Source organism: Tamandua tetradactyla, chromosome 14 (assembly GCF_023851605.1).
Source record: "Tamandua tetradactyla isolate mTamTet1 chromosome 14, mTamTet1.pri, whole genome shotgun sequence".
NCBI classification, from domain to species: Eukaryota; Metazoa; Chordata; class Mammalia; order Pilosa; family Myrmecophagidae; genus Tamandua; species Tamandua tetradactyla.
The window spans coordinates 46,412,656-46,438,874 of record NC_135340.1 but is presented as its reverse complement, the minus strand read 5'-3'; the positions used below and the strand labels follow the sequence as shown (position 1 = coordinate 46,438,874).

The 26,219-nt window shown below is 40.9% G+C and overlaps 1 protein-coding gene and 1 long non-coding RNA gene across 6 annotated transcripts in view; one reads left to right on the top strand and one right to left on the bottom strand.

Annotated features, from left to right (window-relative positions):
* RYR3 (ryanodine receptor 3) overlaps positions 1–26,219 on the top strand; it is a 498,481-nt gene that overhangs the window by 417,807 nt on the left and 54,455 nt on the right. For all 5 annotated transcript variants that reach the window (XM_077127361.1, XM_077127358.1, XM_077127359.1 and 2 more), the window contains exons 61-67: positions 998–1,047; positions 1,448–1,508; positions 3,358–3,596; positions 5,234–5,315; positions 13,228–13,358; positions 17,592–17,912; positions 20,246–20,486. In XM_077127361.1, the coding sequence (XP_076983476.1) occupies positions 998–1,047; positions 1,448–1,508; positions 3,358–3,596; positions 5,234–5,315; positions 13,228–13,358; positions 17,592–17,912; positions 20,246–20,486 (1,125 nt within the window). The remainder of the gene's footprint in view (positions 1–997; positions 1,048–1,447; positions 1,509–3,357; positions 3,597–5,233; positions 5,316–13,227; positions 13,359–17,591; positions 17,913–20,245; positions 20,487–26,219) is intronic.
* Positions 17,664–26,047, bottom strand: LOC143655869 (uncharacterized). The gene is made up of 5 exons (XR_013162321.1): positions 25,777–26,047; positions 24,413–24,611; positions 22,909–23,024; positions 20,201–20,530; positions 17,664–18,035 (listed from the first exon to the last, which is right to left on the bottom strand). It is a non-coding gene; the product is annotated as an uncharacterized LOC143655869 (long non-coding RNA).

Below are 26,219 nucleotides of genomic sequence, written 5' to 3'. Positions count from 1 at the left end.
GGAAAGACTGGCTAGCTGAAGTAGGAAGAGTGATTGTCTCTTCTGAATCCTCCTTAAAAGCCTTCCAGGAGGGGGCGCACGGGTGGTTCAGTGGTAGAATGTTTGCCTTTCATGTGGGAGACCTGGGTTGATTCCCAGACTATGCACCACCACCCCCCAAAAAAAAGCTTCCAGTGATTAAATGTAGTTCACTCATAGCAAAGACACCTCCCTTTGTGGATGCAGCCAACATGATCAGATTTAAGTCCATAAAATGTCCTCATAGCAACAGCCAGGCCAGCGCTTACCCGACCAGACAACCATGCACCACCCCCTGGCCAAGTTGACACATGAACCTGACCATGACAGGTTCCATGGTGGAAAATATAGGTGCAAGGAAGAAGAAAGATCAAAAAACATAAAGCTTACTGGATGGACTTTCCTAACTTCCAAGGACACAGGTAGGATGGCAGCCCAGTCAGGCCTGAAAACAGAGAAAAAGCAATTTCTTGAAATATGCTTTTCATTTAACACAGTCTCCCCACACCTTAACCCTTAACATCCTTCCCATCCTAGCTTCTTGCCATCTCCCAACTAAAGCCCCACAGTCCCAGAAGGATTGCAAAATGGTTTGCAATCCATTGCAACGATGGAAACATGCTTCCTTCCAGAATCTTCATTTATTCCTGAACGTCATACAAAGGAACATTTCAACACACAGTACTCTATAGCAAGGCATCATTTTCAACCAGATCACTACAAAATACTGTAATGTCACAGAAGCATTGTTTTCAGTAAGGTTGGGTTTCCTGTAAAGTACCTTTCATGATTCTCCAAAAAGACAGTGTGAACCACACGTTTTCCAAAGTGTGGCCTAGAGGATTCTTTGAGAGGTAAATAGTTCATCTTCGTAAGACAATCTATATGCTCTTTGTTTTACTGTGGGCAGTGGGGATGGGGGGAAATGATTAGTCCTTGAATCTCTGTGCTCTTCCAACTTACATTCTTTTCTCTGCAGCCTGTTCTGTAAACTTGCTGCTCTTGTTAGACACAGGATTTCCCTCTTTGGTAAGTAAAGAGAAGTATTGTCAAAGTCTGCCTTCTTTGCTGTAATTGTCCTGAACTTGCATTTTGCCTTTATTTGTGGCTCCCTGAGACAGCCTGAGCCTAGGGACTAAGGTGTCACCTAAATTTGCCATAGAAGATTGACCTGATAAATAGCCTCTTTAGCCTTTTAACAGCTCAGATTTTCCACACCAATGAATGTTTTTAAGCTCTGCATCTAACATCCATCATACCATGGAGACTGTCAGGTCAGAGATAAATGCATTGTCCCCAAACATGGACCGGGTACTATGTGTGGTGTTGGTTAATTGTGCTCAGCTATAGTTTGTGCATATTGAGAAGGTTGCATTTTAAAAACAGGCTGCATGGTTTGGGTACTCACGGGTGATACATTTGATTCTAGGGAGTGATTCTACTACAATGGTGAGCTGTCTTCACATCTTAGCCCAGACACTTGACACAAGGTAAGTCTTCCCAGTTTTTTCTAATATTTTCTTGAGACTCCCTCTCTGACCCTCTCTTCTCACTTATTATTGTGCTGAAAAGAAGACATACGACTACACTGTGGGAGCTGAGAAGAGCAGGGTTGACAGGGAGATGAATTTCACCCTGGAAATTGGCACTCCCTGTTTCACAGTTCACATGATGGAGCGCCACTGTCTCAGCATATAGTGAATGCTAAAAGCTGAGCATTTGATCCGTTCTTGTCTTCGCTTACTGAGAAGTTCATCTTTCAGAAGATAAAGTAGAAGATGTGTCAATGTGTCACTTTGTGCCTAATTCTCAACAAAAAAAGGAGGAGCTGTCTGATGGGTGGAGAGGGCCTAAGCATCTGGGGGAGGTGAACCAGATCACGCAAAATTCAAAACAGCTGAAAAGGAATAGGGAGATTCATTTTCAGAAAGATCAGAGACAAAGATAGGTTTGAGCTCATGCTTGGAGGTTCTGGATGAAAGATGGCCCAACAGGAAAGGAAGTCTTTATTTTAAAAAAATAAATAAATTCTGACAATATAAGCATAAATGATCTGATGGGTAAGAAAGAAAGAACTGGTGAAAGGAATGATGGGGAACGTTCCTTAACACACTTGTCAGGAAGAGCCCTAGTGGAAATTGGAGAAGGGGGCATATACCCCAAGGCCCAGTGCAGTAAAAAGGCACAACCTGAAAAGTCACGGAAGGAAGATCTACTATGAGCTGAGTGAGAATGGTTATAAAAGAAAGAAAAAAAAGATATAGGGATTTTAAGGGTTTCAAGAGAAACCAGTATGTTATGGAGATATTAAGACAATATGAGGTACTCAGGATCAGACCACAGCGTCCCAGGAACAGAAATCCCTTGCAACTGGGATGAGGAATCATTATTCATCACTCCAAGAGGCATGCCAAAAGCCTCAGGAGGGAGTTTGCTTAAACTACAGCACAGGCCAATGTGTTTGATGATTATTCCTGAGAACACCTGAGTCTAAGCTAACTTCATGCATGTTTACAGAATAGGGCAAGCCTCACTGACTTTATTACCTTGTTTTAATTTTCTTGATTGATTGGATGATTATCAGGAAAATGCTCTAGATAAAAAGCATCTGTCACTGAACCGACTCAGTCATAACATTCTTCTGAATAAGTTGAAGTAATATGGAAAACCATAGATGACTTGTAGGCTTTGTTTCAATTCTAAGTTTTGTGAAACAGTTTTGAGGGAAGGCCTTAGATGTCAATGGCTAATGTCCATTCTTGCAGGGCACGTGCCAGCATTTTTCTCGTTGCTCTGATTATGCTGTTTTAAAAGGGACTGGCTGCCCCTTTTCTCTTCCCACCCCTCCCTGCCTCCCATCCCCATCGAAGCTATTAGAAATCTAATTTCTAATTAGATCAGTTGATTTATTTCCTTATTCTCATTCTCTAGGAGGTCCTCCATCATAGGACAGTTCATATTTCTAGCTAGTCTTATAAAGGTTGCTTAGTCCATGGTGAGCTGCAAGTAAAGCTCCCCTTCCCCATCCCTTTAATTAGATAGTTACAGAAGGATATGACCAGCTGCAACATTACAGAGATAGCAAGCATTGAGTTTCATTTTAAGTCATTCTCTAAGTTTCTTAAGAAGTCGAGCAATAATTTCCTCAGAGCCTGCTGTCATCTCTAGTCCCCTTTGGGGTTGTGTGGTCCAGATTTCTTCCCGGATGCTTACTATTCTCTGCGTTTCTTCTGACACAGTGTCATCGAAAGACTACAAATCACCAGTTTCAGTTTCAAGAAGCAGGTTGGCCAAAGGCTCAGATTATGCTTCTAGTTTTGAACATTGTTTTGCTTACAGGACTGTCATGAAATCAGGTTCAGAGCTGGTGAAAGCTGGGTTACGAGCATTCTTTGAAAATGCTGCAGAAGACTTGGAGAAGACTTCAGAAAACCTGAAGCTTGGGAAGTTTACCCATTCCAGAACACAGATTAAAGGCGTTTCTCAGAACATTAACTACACCACGGTGGCGCTGCTACCCATCCTGACATCCATCTTTGAGCATGTGGCACAGCATCAATTCGGGATGGATTTACTCTGTGAGTCGTACAGCTCTTTGTCATGGATTTATATGCACATGGCCACAGAGAGGAAGTATATGGCTCACTTACTTGTGTTGACCTTGAGGGTGGAGTGGAGAGTAGAGAGGTACTTATCTCCTGCTTTTTCCATCTTAGGTTTTAAAAATGAAGCAATAGACTTGGAGAGAAAGAAATCCCCAAATTTGCAAATGTGATATTTGATCTTTTCTCACTTTTGTACTGGGCCAAAATTTCCCACCCAACTAGGCTAGCTCCCAGCAATTGTACTCCTGCTTAATTTGAGAAAGTTGTCTAAACAATACAGCAGGAAATAGAGGTTTTCTCCCAGGGTTTTCCAGACACCAGTTTTCCTGTTAAGAAACCCTAATGTATTCATTGTATACCAGGAGCAATGGAAAGAGGCTAAACGTTTTCATTCCCTGAGCCTTCCGAAGACCAGTCAGTTTTATTTTACTTTGTGTTTAGCACCATGCACAGCACCCCCACCCCAAGTACAGATAATCTGCCCCCAAGCTTCAGTTTCACATTTTAAATTTTGGCATATGGTTTAATATAATCAACTGTCAGTAGCTCAGGCTGTGTCTTCCATATCCCTAAATAGCTGAAAATCAGGTATTTCTATAGGGTGTGGGGGCAAGGGGATACCCAAAAGCATTCTTTTGTGTCTTGGAAACAATTTATTTCCTTTGTCAAAAAATAAAATATTAATTTAGTTTGATGATGTTAAAGTAATTACAGCTTTATTATGAGTTGCAGACATTGTCAGAAGCAGGTAGCCTCCGGATTAAATTATGAGTTCCTAAGTAGAACATGCCCTTCCCTAAGGAAACATGGTAAATTCCTGATATGATTAAATTGACTTTTTTGGGGGGGCATGGGCAGGCACCAGGACTCAAACCCGGTTCTGGCCTGGCAGGCGAGAACTCTGCCACTGAGCCACTGTTGCACCGCCCCAAATTGACTTTTGAAAACATGTCTAGCAGAGGACTTGGGAGGTGCAGACATATGAATTTTTCTCTCTCTTTTAAGAAGGTAGGGCTGGCATATTTTCGCTCCCCCTAGGAAATGAGCAAAAGATTCATTCACGCTTCGGATTTTCTTCATTCTTCCTTTCAAGGGGAGGAACTATTGCTCTAAGTAAGGTCTGGTCCATCAGGTGCATGCGGTAGAATGATTTGCGGTCGGTGGTAGAATCCTCACCTTTCCTGCAGGGGACCCGGCTCCAATTCCCAGACCATGTGCCAAAAAAGAAGAGAAAAAATCTGAAGCAGTGTCTCCCTCTATTGGAAAAAAATCCCATTATGGAAGGGCCTATTGGTGAGATTATCCCTTCCCCTCTGAAGCAATAAGATCTCTATCCTAAGCTTTACACACATTTGTTCTGGTTCTGAACTGGGCTAGTATTATGGTTCCGAATACAGATCGCTCAGTGGAATACAATTTCCTATCAGTGTTTTCTCTCCCACTTCTGCTACTAACATCTGGGTAGAAAGGGGTTGTACTTGTTTGAAAAAAAAAAAAAAGATCTTTTGCTCTTGGCAGGTGCTTGACACGCGATAGGGTTTTTTCCTGTTCGGCGTGAAGGAGTTGGGGCTGGGACCAACGCACCTGATGACAGCTCTTCTTTGTTTCAGTGAGTGACGTGCAAATTTCATGCTACCACATACTGTACAGCCTCTACTCCCTTGGGACAGGAAAGAACATCTATGTTGAAAGGTAATTAGTGGACAAAAGAGGTTGGCACATTGGGGCTTAGAAAAATGTTACTTAAAAAATAAAAAACCTTTAATGACATCTTTTCATTGAGATTATGACTTCTGTAGTGAAAGCTGGGGAGTGTATGTGGCTGGAGAAGAAATATAGCCAAGCTAAATCATGTGCTAGTAACCAAAAAATGTGGCAAAAGTGTCTTTGTCTTCATAATCACAAATTCCAAATAGCTTCTAGAGTTCCTGTGGCTTAAGCTTGCTGAGAAGCTCAAGGGACATGAGGCAGTTTGCTTTAGTGTTTAATGAGTTTCTGTGTGATACAACCCTGGACCTTTACCATTCTCAGCTGTCAGATTAGCTGCAGTTTAAAACAAGTGCACACTCTGCTAGCAGAAATGCTCTTCAATAATCCTAAATCTGAACAAGCTTGTTTGCAGAGGTATTTAGGGTCCAACTTTGCCATCTTATCTGACTGAACCAGTGGAAGCCTTTGGTGACTCCCTGCTGCTTAGCATCAAATGTCATAAGTTTTGTTGTACTACTTAAATGCATGGGGAGGGGTGGTAGCACAGATACAGTGTTGACCAAGCTCTGGATTTAGATTATCCCTAGAAGGTTTTTTATCTTTCTTTTTTTTTTTTTGGTACTTTCAAACAAGGAAACTGGAAGGAATTTGATATGTACTTTAAAATTACTTCATCTAAATATCCCCTTGGTATCTATCTACTGTCCATGTGCCTCCTCTATTTATGATGACTTTAATAAAACAAATATCAACAATAAGCCCTTGTTTCACATAAAAAAAAAAAAACTTACAGAAATGTCAGGGCATACGTTTACCACTCTGATTGCAATTTCTCAATAAAAAAATTTCTCAAAAAATAAAAGGCTGGCTCCTTCAAAAACAGTACACAACTAAATGTGTTATTTTTTTTTCTAAATTTGTTTTGATTATGATTTTAATCCCTTAAAATTGGCTAACATGCCTTATTGTTTTAAATAAAATATGGGTAGTTTTGTGATTTAGGAATAGAAACGTGGCAGACAAAAATTTTAACTCTATTTCATACCAAGTCAACCGGAGAACCAAAGCTTTTTTTCTGTTTAATATTGAATTTCACTAAAAAATATCAAGTCATTTCTTTCATCAAGTATTTGTGAATATTTTCTCAATATCTTTTCTTACTCTCTCAGTTTATATGTATGTATACAGATAGATATATGTGTTTCTTTTGTACTATTCTTTTGTAAAACTTATACATTTTTCTTTTAGAAAAAAAAAAAAGTCAAAGAAAGATCAACTCTGAAATGTCAGACCAGGAAAAAAGAGTGCTCATCACGTGACTTTTTATACTGTATTCGTTTATTCATTCTTGGTTTATTGTGCATCTGCTCTCACAGCACTGTGACTGCTGGTGCCTGTGGCATTTTTTTCGCTGTCTGTTGGCAGCAGGCTTGGAGAAGCACCCAGGTGAAGGCTGCCCTGTTGTCAGTCTGTTGGTTAATCAAGCAACAAGGGAATTGGAGATCTCACATCTTCAAGTTCTGCTGCTGACATTGTTAATGGCTTTTGTTTATTTTCTTTTGTATTGTAAAAGCAAGACATGCTTGTTCAAAAAAAAACAAACAGTGCAGATGTATATCAAGTTAAAATCTACTGTTTTCCTCTCCCCAGACTACCCCCCATCTGAATCCAATTCCCAAATCAAGCTACCTTTAACAGTTTCATAAGCCTTATTCCAGGAGTTTTCTACACACGTATTTTTACACATGGCATCATGCTATCCATATTGTTTTGCAACTTTGTCTTGTTGAATGAAGCTGAAAAATGAATTTCTTTATGATACAACTCATATTTTAAAATTTATCAATTATATACAATATTCACTAACTCCGTATTTTAAGAGGTGAGCAAGTCAGTACATTTATATTTCTGTCTACCTCCCTGTCCTTTCTGCCTTCCCATTTTCTTCAATATACATTCTGTTTATAACCAATATTCCCTGATTTATTTACCTTAGTTTATATTTAAATGATCCCATGAAAGTCACCGACCCTTTTGACCCATGATTTTCCCATTCCTACATTTTTTTTATCAGCTGGATTCATCAGGTGGTTTTTTTCTTCAAGAGTGCGTAGATACAATTGAGCTTCACATATTTTGGAATATCATGACGTGACTTTTATATGTGAACAATTTCTGTGGCATAAAATTCTTAGGTCTTTTTTCCCCCTTAAGAAGGGTGCAGACTTGTTTCTTTGTGTTCTGACAAAGTATGTTGCCCAGACCTACACTTACATGCGACTTTGCAGTGGAAAGAAAGAGTCATAGGATTCTTGGAGCTCAACTTTGCTTACCCCATATCACTCCTCTCCACTCCTCAGAACATAATATGACCCTTTAGTCTCCAGTATTGGGTCTCTCCTCATCTCGCAAAAATTTATTTTATTATATACTTGTGGGTTTTTTTCCTTATTAGCTATTCAAGGAAAGCAGTTGTTGGTTTACATTTTTTTTAAATTTTCTACAGCTCTCGTTTTCTTTCCAATAACGTTCAGCCAATTGTTACTTGCCGTTTTGTGTTTTAACAGTTATTTTCAACTTCTTCATGTCATTGACTCTTTATTTTCTTGATTTTCTGAGTGTTTTACAGAAGTGTTTTTGCTATATCCTTTTTTTCTAGATTATTCTTCCTCTAAACTAGGTTTCTCTTCGATTTCTTGTTGAGTACCTTGCTAGTTCTCAAAAAAGGAGATGGTATGTGTGGGCTTGTGTGCTGAGGCAGAACAGAGTGAATGGGAAAGAGCAGGCAGCTTCAGATCTGAGAAGTTGGCTCAGGGCTAACTCTTTCTCACAACATCAGCAGTGAGTTTAGCCTTAGACACGCATCTACCCTCAGCCTTTGGGGTCTTCCCCAACAAAAGCAAGCAGCGGGGCCAGGTAGGAGACTGGGGTTTCTCTCAGTGCATCCTACAGTCATTGGGCCTTTGTTTAGGGAATCGGTGCATGCTGCTTCTCCACTTAGAGGACTCAGGTCAACAGCTGTAAGGCAAGTTACTTCCCCGTCTTTCTTCCACTTCACCTCCAATCGTTTCTCCAGGTCAGGAGCCCAGGTCATAGGAGTAGGAGGTGGCACATACCCCTTGCCAAACTGGCCCGTCTGCCACTCTGCAACATGGAACCAGTTCTCCACACACTTGTCATTGACCGAGTCTCCCAGGGCTTGCACCCTTAATCCTCGTTGTTTCAAAGGGTCCCTCAAGATCCCCATATTTACTTTAGAGACATCTGTACTCTGCGTTAGGCCTGGAAACGTGTGTTTCCATTTCAGTTGGAAATAAAGTACGATTGGTCTGTACTTTGTGGTTTGAAGTTACTACACATTTTCTAATTTCAGCATAAGTTCAAATTTTTTCCCAACTTTTTTTCCTGTTTTCTGGTGGCTTATACAAAGGAAAGTATAATAAAGCGACCATTTCTCTACCATCCTTTACTGAAGTTTCCATGACTGATGGATGTCTATAGAGTCATGAGGAAATCACTGAATATTTGGTTTTCAGCTATATCTGAGGTGTAATTTGTGGATTAAAAGTTCCAGACACCAAAACGATGGGGATGACTCTAAGGGGGCGGGGGGGGGGGAATTCATTGAAATAGAGTAGAGATGTTTCTTTTGGAATATTTCCTAATCGAGATAATACTGAGAATGCCAATGACTAGTGGAGTTTTCAGGTAAAAAAATTTAGAGAAGGGTAAAAGTTTTGTACATTTAACCATGCATAATACTTGTATTCTTTAATGAAGATATTAGATTTGATAGAGCATTTGGCAGGGTTCAAGAAAACTAACCTTGGAATTTGATTACATCAAGCATTGAATCTGGTTTGTTTGTTTGGTTGGTTGTTTTTTTCAAATGAAAGCAGTGTCTTTTCTGTCACACTTTTATTCATTCTTTCCCTTCTGCCCTACCACAGAACAGTGGACATTTGTTTCTCATCAGACATTCCACACATTCTCTGAACCTCTGAGTTCTGTCAATAGCTCTGCCATACCCCAACCGGCCCTGTGCTCCTGTCACTGCTATACATTACTTTCTGCTCCTTAGCCTTCCCTGGCAGGGTACATGAAATCATTCAAAATTGCAAAGCAACAGTATGTATAAAGCATAGTTATTATTAATAGGATGACTTTGCTCTGTCTGTGTCCCTGGCAGTAGACATTTGAGAGGTAAACTCCAGACTCAGGTAATAAAATTGAGAGATCAGCTAAGAAAGCTTGTTCCAAAGTAGGAATAAAATTTGAACCCTCTTCAGTCCGGCATTGACTGCATATCTATTGTATGAAAAAGTATATACTAAGCAATAAGAACTGACGAAAGCAGGAGTGTTTCCATATCCCATAATAAACACTTCAACCTAGGTTTTTTGATTGATAACAGAGCCATTTCTTCAGATCAGCCCTGCCTGGATGCTTTCTCCATACTCACATCAGCCCGCTGGGGGCGCTAATGACAGATAAGCATTAGAAGAGCAGGCCTTTGCTGGGCTCAGTCCCTCCCTGCCTGCTTGTCCTGCCTGTGGATCCAGCAGGCCCTGCGTGGAGGCCAAGGGCATCCACCCTGGTACTTCACAGCCAGGAATGTTAATTGGCAGACTCCTGAGCTTTGCTTATACAGAACTTTTGACAGCTAGGCCAGGAGAGTCTTTGTTTATCTCTTATGGCCAAGCAGCTAATTAGCATCATTATGCAGTCCAAACTAGAAAAAATTGTCCTGTTACGAGCCTGTTGAGGCTCAAGTTTGTCAGTAATTAGCATCAGAGAGGACAGGATCATTTCCCTCAAGCCATTGCAGCTCCTGATGACTGAGACTCCTCAAACATCTTTTGCCCCAAGGATTGCCTTTGTATCTGTCTGAAATTCCAGAAATTCACTTCCATGAGCTCCTGACTTTGTTTTGGTGAAAAGAGAATAATTGACCAGTTTACCACTGAGGCAATTCAGAACCAACTATATCCTACGTTCGTCTCCCTGTAAACTAAAATTTGCTATCAGATTTGAGCCCTTACCCCATGTCATTCCTCATTTTCACCCAGATTTTCTTTAGTCAGTACCCTCCCTATGGCATTTCTTTTCTTTCACAGTTTGTCTCCTTATTTCCTCCTTCTCTAAAAGCAAGAAGAAACACTATTCTTTTACTCATTGGCCAGTGTGTTTGGTAAAAATACTGAAACTGTGGACTGAAAAATATATCCCCTTGTATGGTCCTCAGGTCTGAATATATAAGCTCTCACTCTCCTCAACTTTCTCGAGTATAGACCATTCAGGTCTGCAGTTAAAATGATCCCTCTTTTCTCTTACTTGTCCACCACCTCGAGCTTGGCAAAGAAGGTAAATAATTGGGGCAGGAAAAGGGGGGGGAAGCAGGACTGGCCCAAGACTTACTTAGAAGTAAAACAACCTCTTAAAGTTTCCCATGGAGTCACTAAACCTCTGCAGTCTCCAGCTCCCCTCTCCCTTTCTAGCCCTGATGTAGCCTCCAAATAGAGCCCAGGGCAGCATCAAAATGCAGGGCTTGGTTGAATTTATTTTGTTCAAGGGCTGCTTGCTAATCTGCTTCAGGAGCATTCCTAGATGAGGGGATTTAACCATATTTACAGAATATTCACGGAAGGGGCAGGGCAGAGCTGGGCCATTAGCCAAAAAGAGATTGCCCATTTCAGGGCAGTCAGTTCACTGTTGCTGGGAGCTGTGTTTAAAGTAATCTGCTCAAGTATTTCACAGTCATACATATTGTCAGTCCTAAAAGCCAAGGCTAAGATGAGGATAAGAAAGCCACATATATTAATTTTCCATTAAAATAATGAAAAGATCATTTTTCCCATAAGTTTGGTAAGTTGACTGCAGATTGGATGGTGGCTCCAAGGAATATATAGCTTTCTGCTAGCTCACTCACCCACCCACTCCCTCCTTTGTCTCTCTACTATGCCTCTCTTAAGAGTAACCACCAGATTTGTCCTGAATCTCAAGCAGAACCCTTCTGTATACCTTCAGGCTAGGCCCCTGTAGACTCTGATTTTACCTCTGATACTCTTGTCAAGTTATTTTTTCAAGACCAGTTGAAGATCACATTTGTAATCCATCTCGAATGTGTCCCTTTATGCTATAATGAAGTACAGGTTGATTTTAATTCCTGTAATTCATCTATGAAGATATGCTATTTTATTACATTGCTTCAGGATTCTATATAAAACTATTTTTATATCTGCTCTGTACTCAAAAAGATCTTTCTTCTGAAAGACAAAGGCTAAAGTTCAGAAAATCAGGCTTATCTCTAAGTAAAAACAAAAACAAAACAAGCAGTCTTCCCTAAGCTTCCTACCATGAGTAAATGTTTGTGGTCCACTTCCAGAGACTCTGTGCTTTTGATTTTCTGGTTTATGGGTGGTGCTGCTGAAATTGTCAGCAGTCACAGTGAAGGGCCATTTACCCGAAGTCATGGCTCCAGGCTTCAGTGGGGCACTAAAGGAAGTCCTAATGGTCGATTGCCTCTCCAGTCTGACACAGTTGCTGTAGTGTGGTAAGCGTTGGCTCTTGACTGTGCGTTCCCCCTCTCCAGCTGCCAGTTACCTCTAGAATGATTCTGTAAATCCCTCCAGGGGCAGCCTGACACTCTCAGTACCCACGGATTCTGCTTGTGGGCTTCATATACACAGCAGAAGCCTTCTATCTAAGTGGGTCAGTCACAGAGAAAGGCAAAGCAAGGTACAAGATGAGCTCAAAACTGAAAAATCAATCCAATTCTTAATTGTAGACCTATTGTCTACATTTTCTACTCATTATCTTTATGTCTTGGTCTAACAACTCAGATTATGGGCTTATTTGAAAAATTATTTTCCCTTATTTAGGAACTGACATCACATGTATAACTCACAGGACAGGTATATAGTCTGTCTGTGCTTGGGTGCCAGTGAGTGGCTGAGAGAAGAAATTGACAGTGGGGAACAAATGGCTATTATCTCTTATTCATCAGTAAGCAACAGATGTCAGCCCCCCCCACAGTGCCTTTCCAGCATTGTTGCTGTATTGTCTCACTGGCAGAAAGGACCTGCTTGATTAGGCTGTACAACCCAAAGTCTAACCCTAGATCTGTGAGGGGAAACAGTAGTTCAGTTCTAGCCCTACTGTGACCAGCCAAGTGGATGCTTCCCATCACTTTCAGTTGCAGAGACTCAGTTATCTTGCAAGCAAACATAGGTCCTTTCAGTTGGGGAAAATTCTGAACTAGGAATCCCAAGCATTTGTTTGCTTGTTTCTTTGCTTATTTCATAAAAAGCCTTAAAACCTAGAGCTTAATACTTGGGAGATACTCAAATGTTTATGGAAGGGGAGGGAGGGGAGGAGTAAGTAAGTGTTATGGGTCCCTCCTTTGAATCAAGCAATGTTCTTTAAGACCTATTGCTCTTCTTGCAAGGCAGGGCTTATATTTTGTTTTATTGATGCTATTGTCCTGTCATCCACTGTGCCTGCTAATGGACACAGGGTCTCTATCAATAGCAGAGAATAGACACAAAGAAATTACACAAGTTTCAAAGTATTTTAAGAGCAAGGAGGATCAATCATAATTTGGATGCCTGCAGAATTTGCTCTCAGATGTACTGGGAGAGAAAAACAAAGCACCTGAGCCTTGAAGAACTGGGTGCTAAGTAGTGAGACCAGTATAAACATCGGTTTAGTTTCTGGACCAAGATAGGGAGAGGGAGAAGTGCATGCAACCTTGCTGAGCCCAGGGCCTAGAGATGGCCAGTGGAATAATCTTTTGGGAAGGGACCTGAGACATTCTGGTAAGGAGCCTGGCCCACTGGTACATGGGGCCAACATATGGATGGCACCACTTCTAAACAGACTTCTTTGCTTCTAGGCAGCGGCCTGCCCTTGGAGAATGTCTAGCCTCACTGGCAGCAGCTATACCAGTGGCATTCCTGGAGCCTACCCTTAACTGCTACAATCCTCTCTCTGTCTTCAACACCAAAACACCCAGGGAGAGGTCTAGTAAGTATCCTTCCAAAGAGGGCATTAACCCATTCATTGTACTGAGAGTGGAGGAGCCAGGAAGCCCAGGCAGGCAGAGAGCAATAGCCTTGCAACACTGTTGTTTCACATGGTCTGAGAGAGGCCAGGGGGGTGAGAATTAGGATGCATGTCTCCCTTTTATGGAGAAATGGACGTGGGCAAATACTGTTAGGCTTTAACTTCCTCTTCTGTAAAATGAGGGGACAATGTAAGTGATTTCAAAAATCCCTTCCATCCTAAGACCTCAGGTTTTCTTGTTTGTCCTGAGTCTTAGTTCTCCTTCTCTGCTTGGGAATATGACTACTTATCTGCAGCCTCCCTCTCCAGAGTGTCATCAGAAGCTCATGTACACTAATATCCTAACTATACTTTTCAAATCCAATGATGCTGACCACATGATCTCCATTCCCATGGAAAATTAAACATAGAAAAGTACCACAAGGAATTGGAATTATATGAGGAAGATAATTTATTAACACTTGATGCACTAACCTCTAGAACAGGGGTTGGAAAACTATGGCCCCTGGGCCATCTGGTCCACTTTATTTTTATAAATAAAGTTTTATTGGAACAAAGCCATACCTACTCACATATTCTCTATGACTGCTTTAGCAAAAGTAGAGATAAGTAGTAGCAAAAACACATGAAGTAGAAAGAAGAGAAACTACATTTTTTTTTTACTCTTTACCTACCATCTTAGGGTTGACAAACAGGTGAACCAGAAAGGAGACTCTTCTAGCAATCCCCCGGGTTCCTGCCACACTTTATGTTGTCACACTATTCCTTCCATCTAAGATCGCAGAGTGTCAACCAATGGCAACTTTATTCCCACTTGATTCTCATTACTTCACATAAAAGGAGCACTTTGTCCCCAGAAATGAACACCAAGACAGTTTAGACAAGGCCACTTAGTAGAATTCTATTCCTGAGCTGAAATACAGTAGCAACAAGTATTCTCAGAGCTTGCCAAGATGCTTCAACTTTCCAAAGCCCCATATGAAATCCACTAAAGATAAACTTCTCCCAACCTCCTCAACCTCAACTCACTCTTTCTCACTTTCTTTGAGACCAGCAAAAATCTATTTCCAGCTTGTCTTTCTCTGGAAACTGAGTGACAGAGATGGCTTAATGGACTCTAAAGACCATAGGCTCCATTCATGATACAAAGTGGATGGCCTGAAGGATACAGGAGAGGAGGGATGTTTAGGATGACAAATGATGTGATCCTCTAATTTAGAAATATAGTATGAACTGATTTATCAAGGCTTCAGTCAATTGGACATCTCTGTTAATTGGCTCTTGGTGCTTTGTTAGCAGTACTCACATTATAGTTCCAATGATCTATAGGAGGTATTCCTGACTCATCCAAAAAAAATTAAAATATGCTTAGAACAGGTTTAATACTGTTGTATATGCCAGTTATTCAAAAAATAGATAAATCTTTGGTTATGTGTTGTAGTGATCTATTAATCAGAATTGGATTTACCAAAACATCCTGGTCACCAGCTAGTTTCTCATATCCTATATGGCATTATCCACCAGAGAAAAAGAAGGTCCAATTCCAATGTATGCCACCTGCCTATATTGTAAAGAGATAATGTTCTGTGATGCTGTCTTCTTGAGTGAAGAACTGCCTGCCTAGTGAAGTAAACAGGAGTTTGGAATCTAACTCATTAAATCAGAATCACTTGAAAGGCTTATTAAAATAAAGATTGCTGGATGCCAACTCTAGAGTTTCTAATTCAGTAAGTCTGGAGAAGGGCCCAAGAATTTGCATTTTTAACACTTTGCCAGGTAATGCTGATGCTGCTGGTCTGAGATCCACTTTTTTGAAAACCATTGATCTAGAATGTGGAAGGACAGTGTGTTCTAATGATTCCACCCAGTATGGTCTTATGTCTAGTTTTAATAGGACTGAGCTGAGGCTGTTTTTTGGCTCAGCAGAGTTCATTCTGTGGGTTTATTATGGGGCATTTGAAGCATAAAACATCTTCTGAATCACAAATGTTTGTTCCATTCAACAACCAATTACATATAAATAACTTTTAAAAGTCATTGTAATGACTCAAGTGCAATAGCTTCAGGCATTTCTGTGGTTTTCTTAAGTGGGGGGATAAAGAGTCCATGATGATGTATTGTGTATGTGACATTTAAACAACACACACACACATGCCTGACCCTTCTCATTGATAGTCTTATAACAAAAATTGCAGACTTAAATTTATGGCAGTTGACATTGTTCTAGGTGCAGAGCCCCAAGGCAGAAAAATTGACTTCTCTGTGTTTACCTATTTATAAGAGTGAATGTTTACAATTTTTTTGGTTTATGAGAGTCTCCCCAGACTCCCATTTTTATTTCACTCATGACTGTTGTTGCTCTGCTGCAGGATTCAGGCAGACTTGTTCTTGGTAAATGACTGGCAATGACAGTGGACTTGGGTCCATGTATTTCCCTTCCACTGTAAATCTCAGATTCAGAGCTCTTTGACTTTCATGCTACTAGTCCTTTTATATTGTCTGGTTTTTGAATGACATTGGTCCGTTCCTGAATTCCAGTGAAGAGAAATCTTTGGACTCCTGCCCCTACCCCCCAACAAAAGACTGTAGAGATAACAACAGAAAGTCATTATTGTGCAAAGGATGTTAGAGCCTCACTGGCTCTCCTGGGTTCATCACTTTGCAACTGCACATACCCAATAGAACTGCCTGTCCTAGGTGCAGGTTCATTCTCTCAAAGATAGCCAGGATGGCACTATTCTGCATCTCTCTTCCAGGCATTTCTCCATAGGAGAAATCAAAATAGTCCTTTTCAACTGGTCAATATTCCCCAAGGCCATGGACTTTGGTGTGGCCTCTCTTATTTTCTTAACCCGTCAATTTGAATGGACCTAAAATCTAGAGAAGAGGGACACCTCAAGTCAGCAGCAACCCTAATGGCAAAGGACCAATGAGTCTAACCTAATTCACTAAACATAAGATTTTATTTGAAGTCTTCTGCTTTGTCCTTAAAATTAATGAGAACTTTGTATTTTATTCCTAATATAAAAAGAATAATTTCCCTAAACCTTCTAGTGAAATTGATGTTCCAGGAAAATGTTCCACATCATTCCTTTGGTGCCTGATGCTTTTGCCCCAGTTTGAAAACTTTAGTTCAAGAGTGAAGTCTGCATATGATCTGCCTTCATGAAAAACTTCAAGGCCCCAAGCAAATCTTGCAGAAACAATTCAATGAATGGATGTACATGCAAAGCTTTGGGGTTCTCCATTCAGAAACCTCCCAGGTGCCTCCACTGAGAGCCCTTATTGTCTTTAAGATGGAAGACAGAAATCTCACCTGTTAAGAACCTCAGGATGCTTCTGGTCTCTTCCCCCGTCTTACAAGAAAGAGTGTCATTTACCTTAAAGAAAGCAGGACAGATAGTCCCCTTGGCTTCTTCTGTCCCTTATGCTTGTATATGACAACTCTCCTTGAACTCCATCTGTTGCCACTTCATCCTGTCTGTCCCAGTTCAATGAAGTGACCTGAATTATTTAATCTGAGGAAAAAATAGAGCTAAAGTACTATTTCTTGTAAATAAACCTTCAGAAACAAGAAGTTGTAAGTGATTGGCAGGAAGATTTGGCAGAGGTCACCTCAGGTGGTCAATAGCTTCTGTTGTAAATACAGAAATCGACACATGCAAAGTTTTTTCAAAATTGTAACCAGATGGAAAGTATTGTTGTTCCGCATCCAGCTGAAGGGGTATTTGATGAGACAGTTTTCCTGTTCCTTTTCTAAACACTACAGATATGATCCAGTGATTTAGGTAATTGAACCATGTCTTGACAAATAAAACCTAATTGTTTTTTCTCCTCATATTACCCCCTTTCCTGCAGTGAAGCACTAAAGCCCAAGCAAGTAGGAGATGAGGGAGAAGTAGGACTGGCTTTATCAAAGAGAATTATAAAATTTCTCTCAGCCATGTCTCTATTATACTCCTTAACCATATGTATAATTGTTTTGACCTGAATATGACATCTAGGGGCTACATGTCCTCTGGAAGCTGCAATCTTTACACAGAGGGCAAAAGCCATTCCTCATCTAGGGTCCCCAAATGTGGAGTGGAAGCTTATATCTAAGGACCAAAGGAAGAGTGCAACAGAGGGAGGGAGGAGGCACCAGTTGTGCTTCTGAATTACTGTCCTGTGGTTCTTCCTGTACCCTTTGGTCAGTTCTTGGAATGCCGGACACAGTGGAAGAGATGTGTCCTGACATCCCCCCTCTGGACGGCCTGATGAAGGAAATCAACGACCTGGCAGAGTCAGGGGCCCGGTACACGGAGATGCCCCATGTCATCGAGGTGATCTTACCCATGCTTTGCAACTACCTGTCCTACTGGTGGGAGCGGGGTCCAGAGAACCTGCCCCCCAGTGCCGGGCCGTGCTGCACCAAGGTCACCTCAGAACACCTCAGTGTCATCCTGGGCAACATTCTGAAAATCATCAACAACAACCTGGGCATTGACGAGGCCTCCTGGATGAAGCGCATTGCAGGTAAGACGAATGCCTGTCCTCGCCCAGGGACCAAGATGGCTGGATTCTGTTTTCTTCCCTGGTTGATCCCATAATGGTTTTACGCACGCTCTATTGTTAAACTTTTTTTTTGTTTCTCAGTTCCTTAATAATAAAAAGAATTTATTTAGACCCTTATAGAACTTCCTCGGGCAGACCCTCTTGCCCATGCCCCGCTAAGCCAGGCCCCACAAATCTCCAGGAAGCCTACTCCTTGATGAACTCCACCCAGCTCTCATGATCATCCCCTTGTTTTCTTTTAGCACTTAGGAGCCTCATTTGCTCTGATAGTAATAATTGTCCATAATTTCCTTGATAAGTGACCTGTGTGTTTTCATATGTATAAAACTTGCTCCCATCTAGGCTGTAAATTCCTCAGTGTCATTTTGCATTTGTATTACACTTTCTGCTTTCTAAGACAGTTTCTAACATAGTATCATAGGGTTGGGACTTTGGTTTTTTTCTTTTATTCTTCTGTCTCCCACTGAAAATCCTGGTATGCAGTAGGCTTTCATTCCTGGAGTATTACTTATTCCTGAAGTAACCTCAGAAAAGGAGACTTTGAAAATGAATAAGCACCCTTTCTCTAGTCAGAAAACCATGAATATTTATTATCCTCCGTCTCAGACTATATGCTGAGAAGATAGAAGCCAAGGCAAAATCATTGCCTTTGATGGACCTACATTTGGATAGAGAAGTCCATCCATCAGTAACAGCTTCATGCATATAATTTGGGCAAAGAAACACAGTGGCTAGAGCCAAAGGGGACTATTGGCCCAACTCTGGGAATTTACCATCCTAGACAGACCAATGGATAGCCCTCTGCAAGACCAAGGAAGAAAATTTTCTACCCCCTTTCTGTCTCTGAAATGAAGTCAAAATTATAAATATTTTGGTGCTGATAATATAGGCTTCTGTAGACACATAAGTAGAATAAAGTTGGTGTTCTTTTCTTACCCATTAATCCTAGCCTATATTGTTAACTGTAATGCAATTTGCCAATGAACTCTAGTTTATAAATCTGGATTTAGGGAAGGAAAGAAATGGAAGGATCTGCTCCCTTACCTCCCTAGAGGTTCAAAGAGGAAAAGTATCATAGCACAAAGAGAGCTGATGGGGATAGAATGGAATCCTGTTTTCCTCCAGGTGAATCCAGATTTCAGTCAATCAGGTCTCTTAATTCCAGGTGAATAAACAAAATCCCATTTAGTAACCCCAAATCACCCACATCAGGAATAGTCCTTCTGATTACAAGTCCAAAGCAGAGCTACTCCTGGGTGTTAGGTGGAGTGTGAGTGACCTTGAGCTGTGAATGGGAACCAGCACAGCACTTACAAATCGTGACTTTCTTATTTAATGCATTTCATCAGAGAGCTCCCTTAACTTTCTCTTTCTAAAACTTTTTTTTATAAAAGTTAAAAAGTAAAGTGGTATTGAAAAGAAAGATTTCTGAAATGTAAACTGTTTCCAATTGAAATGCCCTGAACTAAAGAAACTTTGCAATATACGTTTGCATGCATGATGTTAATGGTTCATGACTCCTATTCATTTGATTTCATTCATTCATTCATTCTCTGATTCTGATCTTCATTGTGAATTAGACCAATGGGATGGATGTTCCATTTAAGAAGTCGGGTAAGACATTTTATTGTCTTTAAGAAGGCTGAAAGCATAGCCCCACTGATTCCTTGTTTCTGCTCTTTGACTTTAGTGACTACCCAGCCTCTGTTCATTTAGAGTTGACCCAATTCGGCCCTCTGTCTGACTCAGGGCCCAAAGGAGCTTCCACTTACCAGGTTGACAATTTCAAGTGGTGACTGAGAGCTGTGATTGGATTATTATGTTTTTAACAACAGACTAAAATAGCCAGAAAGTATATGTGGAGTGCCTAGTCTTACTCAGCACAGTGCTGGTTTAGTATGAAAAAAGTCTTCCTTCAAGGAGTTTATCATCTAGTTAAGGAGTCGAAACCAATACAAAAGTACTATAAAATGAAACAAGGTAATCTGTCATGAAGAGCTGAGAGTTGTGACATACCTCATGTCTGCCTAAGGAGTTCGAGGGGAACAGGGGTTTCTGGGAGGCCCAAAGCAGCAGGGCAGGAAAGGGACTTTCTCCTGTAGGCTTCCTAACTATGGCTTTAAGGAAGAACGTGCCAAAATGAAGATTAAGGAATCTTAAAGAAAGGAATAAGGGACTAGTGTTGTCCTGCCTCGATGGGTTTCACAGCCTCAGTTTTCATCATCATTTCTTTCATTTTCATCAATTACCATGATATGTGAAACGATGGTGAGGCCTTCTGTTTCCAAATGCAGTGTATGCCCAGCCGATAATCAGCAAAGCCAGGCCTGACCTGCTGAAGAGTCACTTCCTCCCAACTCTGGAGAAGCTGAAGAAAAAGGCTGTCAAGATTGTGCAGGAGGAGGAGCAGCTGAAAGCTGATAGCAAAAGTGACACTCAAGAGGCAGAGCTCCTCATCTTGGACGAGTTTGCAGTCCTCTGCAGAGATCTCTATGCCTTCTACCCAATGCTGATTCGCTATGTGGACAACAACAGGTATGGAGGAGATCTGGGGACGTTTGTCTGTCTCTCTTCTGGGGCTAATTTGGACAACAGAACAGGATGGAACAATGATGTCAGTTAGTTTTATAGGCGAGATAATGGGAGGTCCCAGCTACCGCCACCAGCTGCCCCACTCCCCCTACATCCCGGTGTCGTGCAGTGATTCTGTATGGTGAGTGGCAGGGCCAGTCCCCTCCATCCTCACCATCCTCACAGGCTACTACAGGTTAAATAAGAACAGCAGTGATGCATATCTTCCCCTCTGTTATTCTTTTACTCATTCATTCAACAGATACTGGTTGGCATAGGTCTAAGAATGTGGGGGACTGGGAGTAAACAAAACGAAGAACTTTGCTCTAGGGAGTTATCATCCTAGTGGGGTTGAGGATACCGACAATAAACATATTATAGGAGTAAATTACATAGAGCAGGGTGTAAAGGGACTTAAGAGTAACTGGGTGAGCTGGAGTCACAGTTTTAAATAGGGTGTTACTGAGAAAGCAACATGTGAACAAAGATCTGAGGGATTTGAGGTAGAGAAGTACACAGGTCTCAGGAAGGAGTGTTTAAGGAAGAGAGAACATCTGGTTGCACATAGTGAGGAATGAGTGTGCAACCATCTAGCGTGGCTGGAGGAGAGTGAGGGGTGAGAAGAGCAGGAGGTGATGAGGTCAGAGAGGCAACACGAGTCAACATTTAATACCTTGGAGGCCACTGTGAGGACTCTGGCTTTTACTCTGAGTGAGATGAGAAGCAATTGGAGATTTTGAGCAAATTAGTCATGTGATCTGATTCACTGCCCCATCAACATTTATGGGGCAGTAAGCAGTGGAGCCAGTTTGTTCTCAAAGACCCAGGCAAGTATTGATGGTGGCTAAAGCAGTGAAGGTTGAATGAGGTTGTCTGATTCTGGATCTCTTTTAAAGGTAGAGCTCTTGGGTTTTCCAGATTGGAAATAAGAGAAAAGAGAAGAATATGACTCCAGGTATTTTAACCTAAGAAAATGAAAAGATGGCATTTCTAGCATTGATTTCAGCAAGATTATGGGCAGAGTTTCTGAGGGGATGATCAAGAGGTCACTTTTGGACATGTGAAATTTGAGCTGCCTTTTAGATATAAAAATGAAAATGTTGAGTGAGCAGTTGGACATATGAGTCCAGGGTTCAGGGGAGAGATCTGGTAATAGACATATGGATCTGGGAGTCATCAACATATTGATATGTAGCCTTTAAACCATGCAACTAGAAGAGATAAACAGAGGATTGAGGAAAAGAGAGAAAAGATCAAGGATTGAGGTCTGGGTCTTTCCAACATTAAGGGGTCAGGAAGAAGAGGAGAAAGCAGCAAATGAGACTGAGGGAGAGCAACCATTGAGGTAGGAGGAAAACCTGCAGTGTTCCGTCCTGGGTGCCAACTTCACAACATGTTTCCAGGAGGAAAGAATGATCAGTTGTTTCAAATGCTATTAGATGAGAACTGAGAATGGACTATTAGATTAAGCAGTGTGGAGGTTCTAGGTGACCTTGACAATACTTTCAAGTGGAGATGAAAGCCTCTTTGGAGGAGGTTAAGAGAATGGAAGAAAAGGACTTGAAGACAGCAATACAGACAACTTGTTCTGTGGTCATTAATTTAAAATGAGACCCATCAACAAGTTTTCTTTTTCCCCAACTGAGTTCAGTTGCCAGGTACAGACTCAGAGCAGGAAGAGTGTTGAATTTAATCAGGGATGGGGTTTTGCAAAATGAATGTGACAACCAAAATGGGCTAGGATGTTGAGGGTGTATGTAAGAGGATAATTATTAAGATTGGTCATAGAATTTAAGCTGAAAGATGGAGGGGAGTGAAGACATGAGGGGGCTAATGAAAAGGCAAAGGAACAAAGGATTGTTGGTCCCATTGGGGTTGAAGGATTGTTGGACTCTGGGTATCGGTCAACAGTGGTGTGGTCAGAGAGTGAGATGCATGGAAGTTAAAAATTTTGGATGAAAGGAGGTTGCAGTTATGGAAATGACCATGGAATTGAGTTCTGAGGCATGTGGGGAGGGCAGGATCCTCAGAGGCCACAGGGTTGGGTGGATCATCTACCCGTATTTTGAAATCACTGAGAATTAAGACTGATGCCAAGTTATGGAGAAGTGAGCCAGAAGCTAAAAACATGGATAAATGAGGGGGGTGAGCTGAAGTTATTAGACAATTTGGTGCAGTCTGATGGCATGAGATTCAAAGATAGGAGGCTGTAGGAAGCACCTCACAGTGGATGTCTCTGTTCTAACATCTGGGCATCACTTAGAGAAAAGAGATAGGAAAAGAGAACACAGCACAGTGAACTTACCCAAACCTGCTACCCCATTCTTCAAGAGTTCTTCCATCAGGAAACTTTGTCCAGGATGCCCAAACTCTCCCTGTCCCTCACCTTCAGCCTTTCATGCTGACTCCATGTATCTCCCCTGTTCTCCCATCAGTCACTTTCCTCAGGTCATGACCATCTGCTCATCCCTTCTGTTCCTCTAAACTTCAAAAGCTGTAAAGCTCTAAAGTTATTAATTAGACAAGTTTATTCATGGAATGCCAGAGATATTCTGTGTAATTCACTCTTTTTTCCAAACTCAGTATGTTCATTTGGTGCACTTAATTGGGTGCACCAATTATAATTAAACAATAATTATTTGAAAAATATGAAGACTTTGGGATGATAAATCTGTAAAATCATAAAGTGTATTGATAACGTACACACTGACTTTTTCATTGACTCTTAGAGTATAAGATTAGAGACCTTTACATCTTAAAGTTTAAGGTCTAAAATATAAATTTTAGAAATATCAATTTTAAGATACCCTATTATAGATATTGAGGAGACCTAGGAATATTTAGGGGAACTTTGCTAACTTTCTGAATGACCTTCCATTTTGCCAGGGACATGAAATATGTCCATTTTAACATTTCTCTTAGTAGATAGATTGTACTATTCAGAATAATTTATTTAAGATTACTTATATTAAGCACTTCAACATAACACCATATTTACATACATTTATATAAATATATATTATATAAGTACATGCATACAATATATTACATATTAAACAAATGTATATATTATAAATGATATAAATTATATGTATATTAATAGTACATGTATATTATATATTTTAAATAAATACATAATATATATATATGTAATTCCTAACTTATCCATAGGAAGTTATACATCATACTCACTTTCTCAAAAGAAATCCTGCTTTTGAGGTCATCAGTTTACTCATTTCTGATAACATAATTATATTAGCACTTTAGAGAAGGTATTTGTCAGAATTAGAGGTGAAAACAAAAATAAAAGTCGAGTAGGTTTGCTCCTGGAATAGCTCTTTAATTGCATTTGTCACTATTGATGATCAAGACTCAAGATGGACCATGTTCTACTTGCACAGTGTTCGACAGCTGCTAAAAATGGCAATGTCAGCGAGTCTTTGAGATCATCATTAATTCATTCACCCCCACTTTTCAACTCATCTTGCCTGAACCGCAGGGAGCATCATGGCCGTATGACTCCTGCTTAAAAATGCATCCTTCCTACATGTATGCCTTTACTTTTTCAGGTTATTTCTTCATCTAAAGGAATTACCTGACTTGGAATTATGGACTTGAAAGTTGACAGGGCATGACCTCACCTAAACTCCACTCAGAAGAATAAATACCTCCTTCCTTTTTCCTAACCCTGACTGTCCCCCAAGGTTGTGTGAGGGAGAAAAGGGAGACAAAACAGGTACAGCGTTGCCATGTGTCCACTCCATACCAGGTTCAGATAGTTGAAGTTATTTTGAGCTGTAACTCCTACCCGTTGGCTCTAATTTTGCTCTCTTGAGCCGCACAAAACGTATCTCTCTTGTGGCAGCCCTTTAGATATTAAAGAGACCCACCTTTCCTCTCTTTAATCCTGTCCTCTCCTGTTTTTGCTCATCATGTGAAATCTTTGTACTTCCTCCAGCCCTGTCACAGCAGTATTTCAAGTTTCAGTGTTCTGAAAAGAAGCTTCCATTGGTCAGTGTTCAGTCTGAAGCTGATCCAAAATACCAAGAACTGCAGGTGTAGTGTGATCAGGGCAGGGCAAATCCACTCCTTGTGCCAGGAGATAAGTCAAGATAGGTTAATCAATTCTCTCTATAAGAGACAGCGGCTTCTTAGCTTCCGTTCTGAGAATCAGAAACACTCTGAATATAGAAATGAACAATTTTAAATGGTGTAATCTTTGGTGTAATACAACCCGTCTCTCGAACTGAAGGGAATGAGAGTAAACCTGATGTGATGGCTGCCTCAGGCTGGGTCCTGTGCAGGAGGCTTTGAGACAAAGCTGAATAAGCTCTTACTTCTAAGTCAGACAACGTGACTGTGATTATAGGAGCATGGCTTTATTTTCTTTCAAAAACGGATTACTTGTCTTTTGACAATGGAAATCTGTCTCTCCTTAATTTTGTTATTACCCAAATTCTACTCTTGTGCTTGTTTCCTCTACTGACATACTCAGTAATTTCATTTTGTGCTGCTCCAACCATATATCCACATGGTAGATTCCCAGATCATTACCTCTAAACCTTCTTCCCGACCTACATCCTTGCTTTTTCCAACTGCCTTTTGGCAGCTGCAGTACAAATGATAAAAGAGACCTACAGATCAGTTAAATACCTCCAAAGGGATCAAGTTCCTTAATATTTATTGACAGACATTGAATTCTATGGGAAACTGGGGACAGGGAGAAGAAGAGCCTGTTTGCATTATTTGGGGGCCAGAGAGAGAGTATGAACACATAGGAGAGGCGGGGTCAGGATCACCCCACAAATACCCACAAATACCATCTCAATCTGGCTTGAGAGAGAGGTGAGGAGAGTTTGTGTGCATAAGGGAGAATGTATGGTTTTCCACACCCACCGTTGTGAACCTGCAGAAAGAATTTCACTAGAGAGCAAGAGTTAAAATGCGCCTCCTCGAAGAAGAGTGGCCAAAGCAAAACTTTTCCTGCTAAAACTGTATCCCATTTTAAGACAAAGTGCTCAAAATCTTCTTCCTTCCAGGAAATGTTTGTTTCTTAAGATTTTGTTCTCAGTCTCCTAACTACTCATACTTCCTTCCTCTCACTCCTTCCCACTCAAGGCATAGTCAGAATCTACCAAGCTCATTTAAACCAAGATCGAAAGAATGAGCAGCTGGCAGTTCTGATAAAACCTGCCATCTGACCCTGAAAAAGCATGCCTGACAAATCAATATGAAAGAAATCAAACAGCATTACCAACTTCGAACCTCAAGTTCAAATTACATTCAGCTGCTTGCAATTGATTATAGTGGCTTAAAAAAGTTAGAAGCTCAGTTTCACATAGAGGAAGTCCAAAGAGATCCATCCAAGGCCAGTATTTTACTCTTCTTTAGAAATCCTCACTCCTCTGTCATGGGCTTCCATCTCCAAGGTTACTTAATGGTACAATATGGTGACTAGAATTCCAGCCATCATATCATCATTCCAGGCAGGAAGTAGAAAAGACAAAAGGGCACTTTTCAGCTACCTGATCTCATTTTAGAGAGCTTTCCCAGAAAGGCCATCTAACAACTTCCACTAGCATCTCACTATCTGGAACTTGGCTGCATGGCTTTACCTAGCATCAGGGGAGGCTGGGTAGTGTGACATTTAGCAAGGCACAATGCCACCTTGAATAATATGGAGTTCTTTTTCTAAGA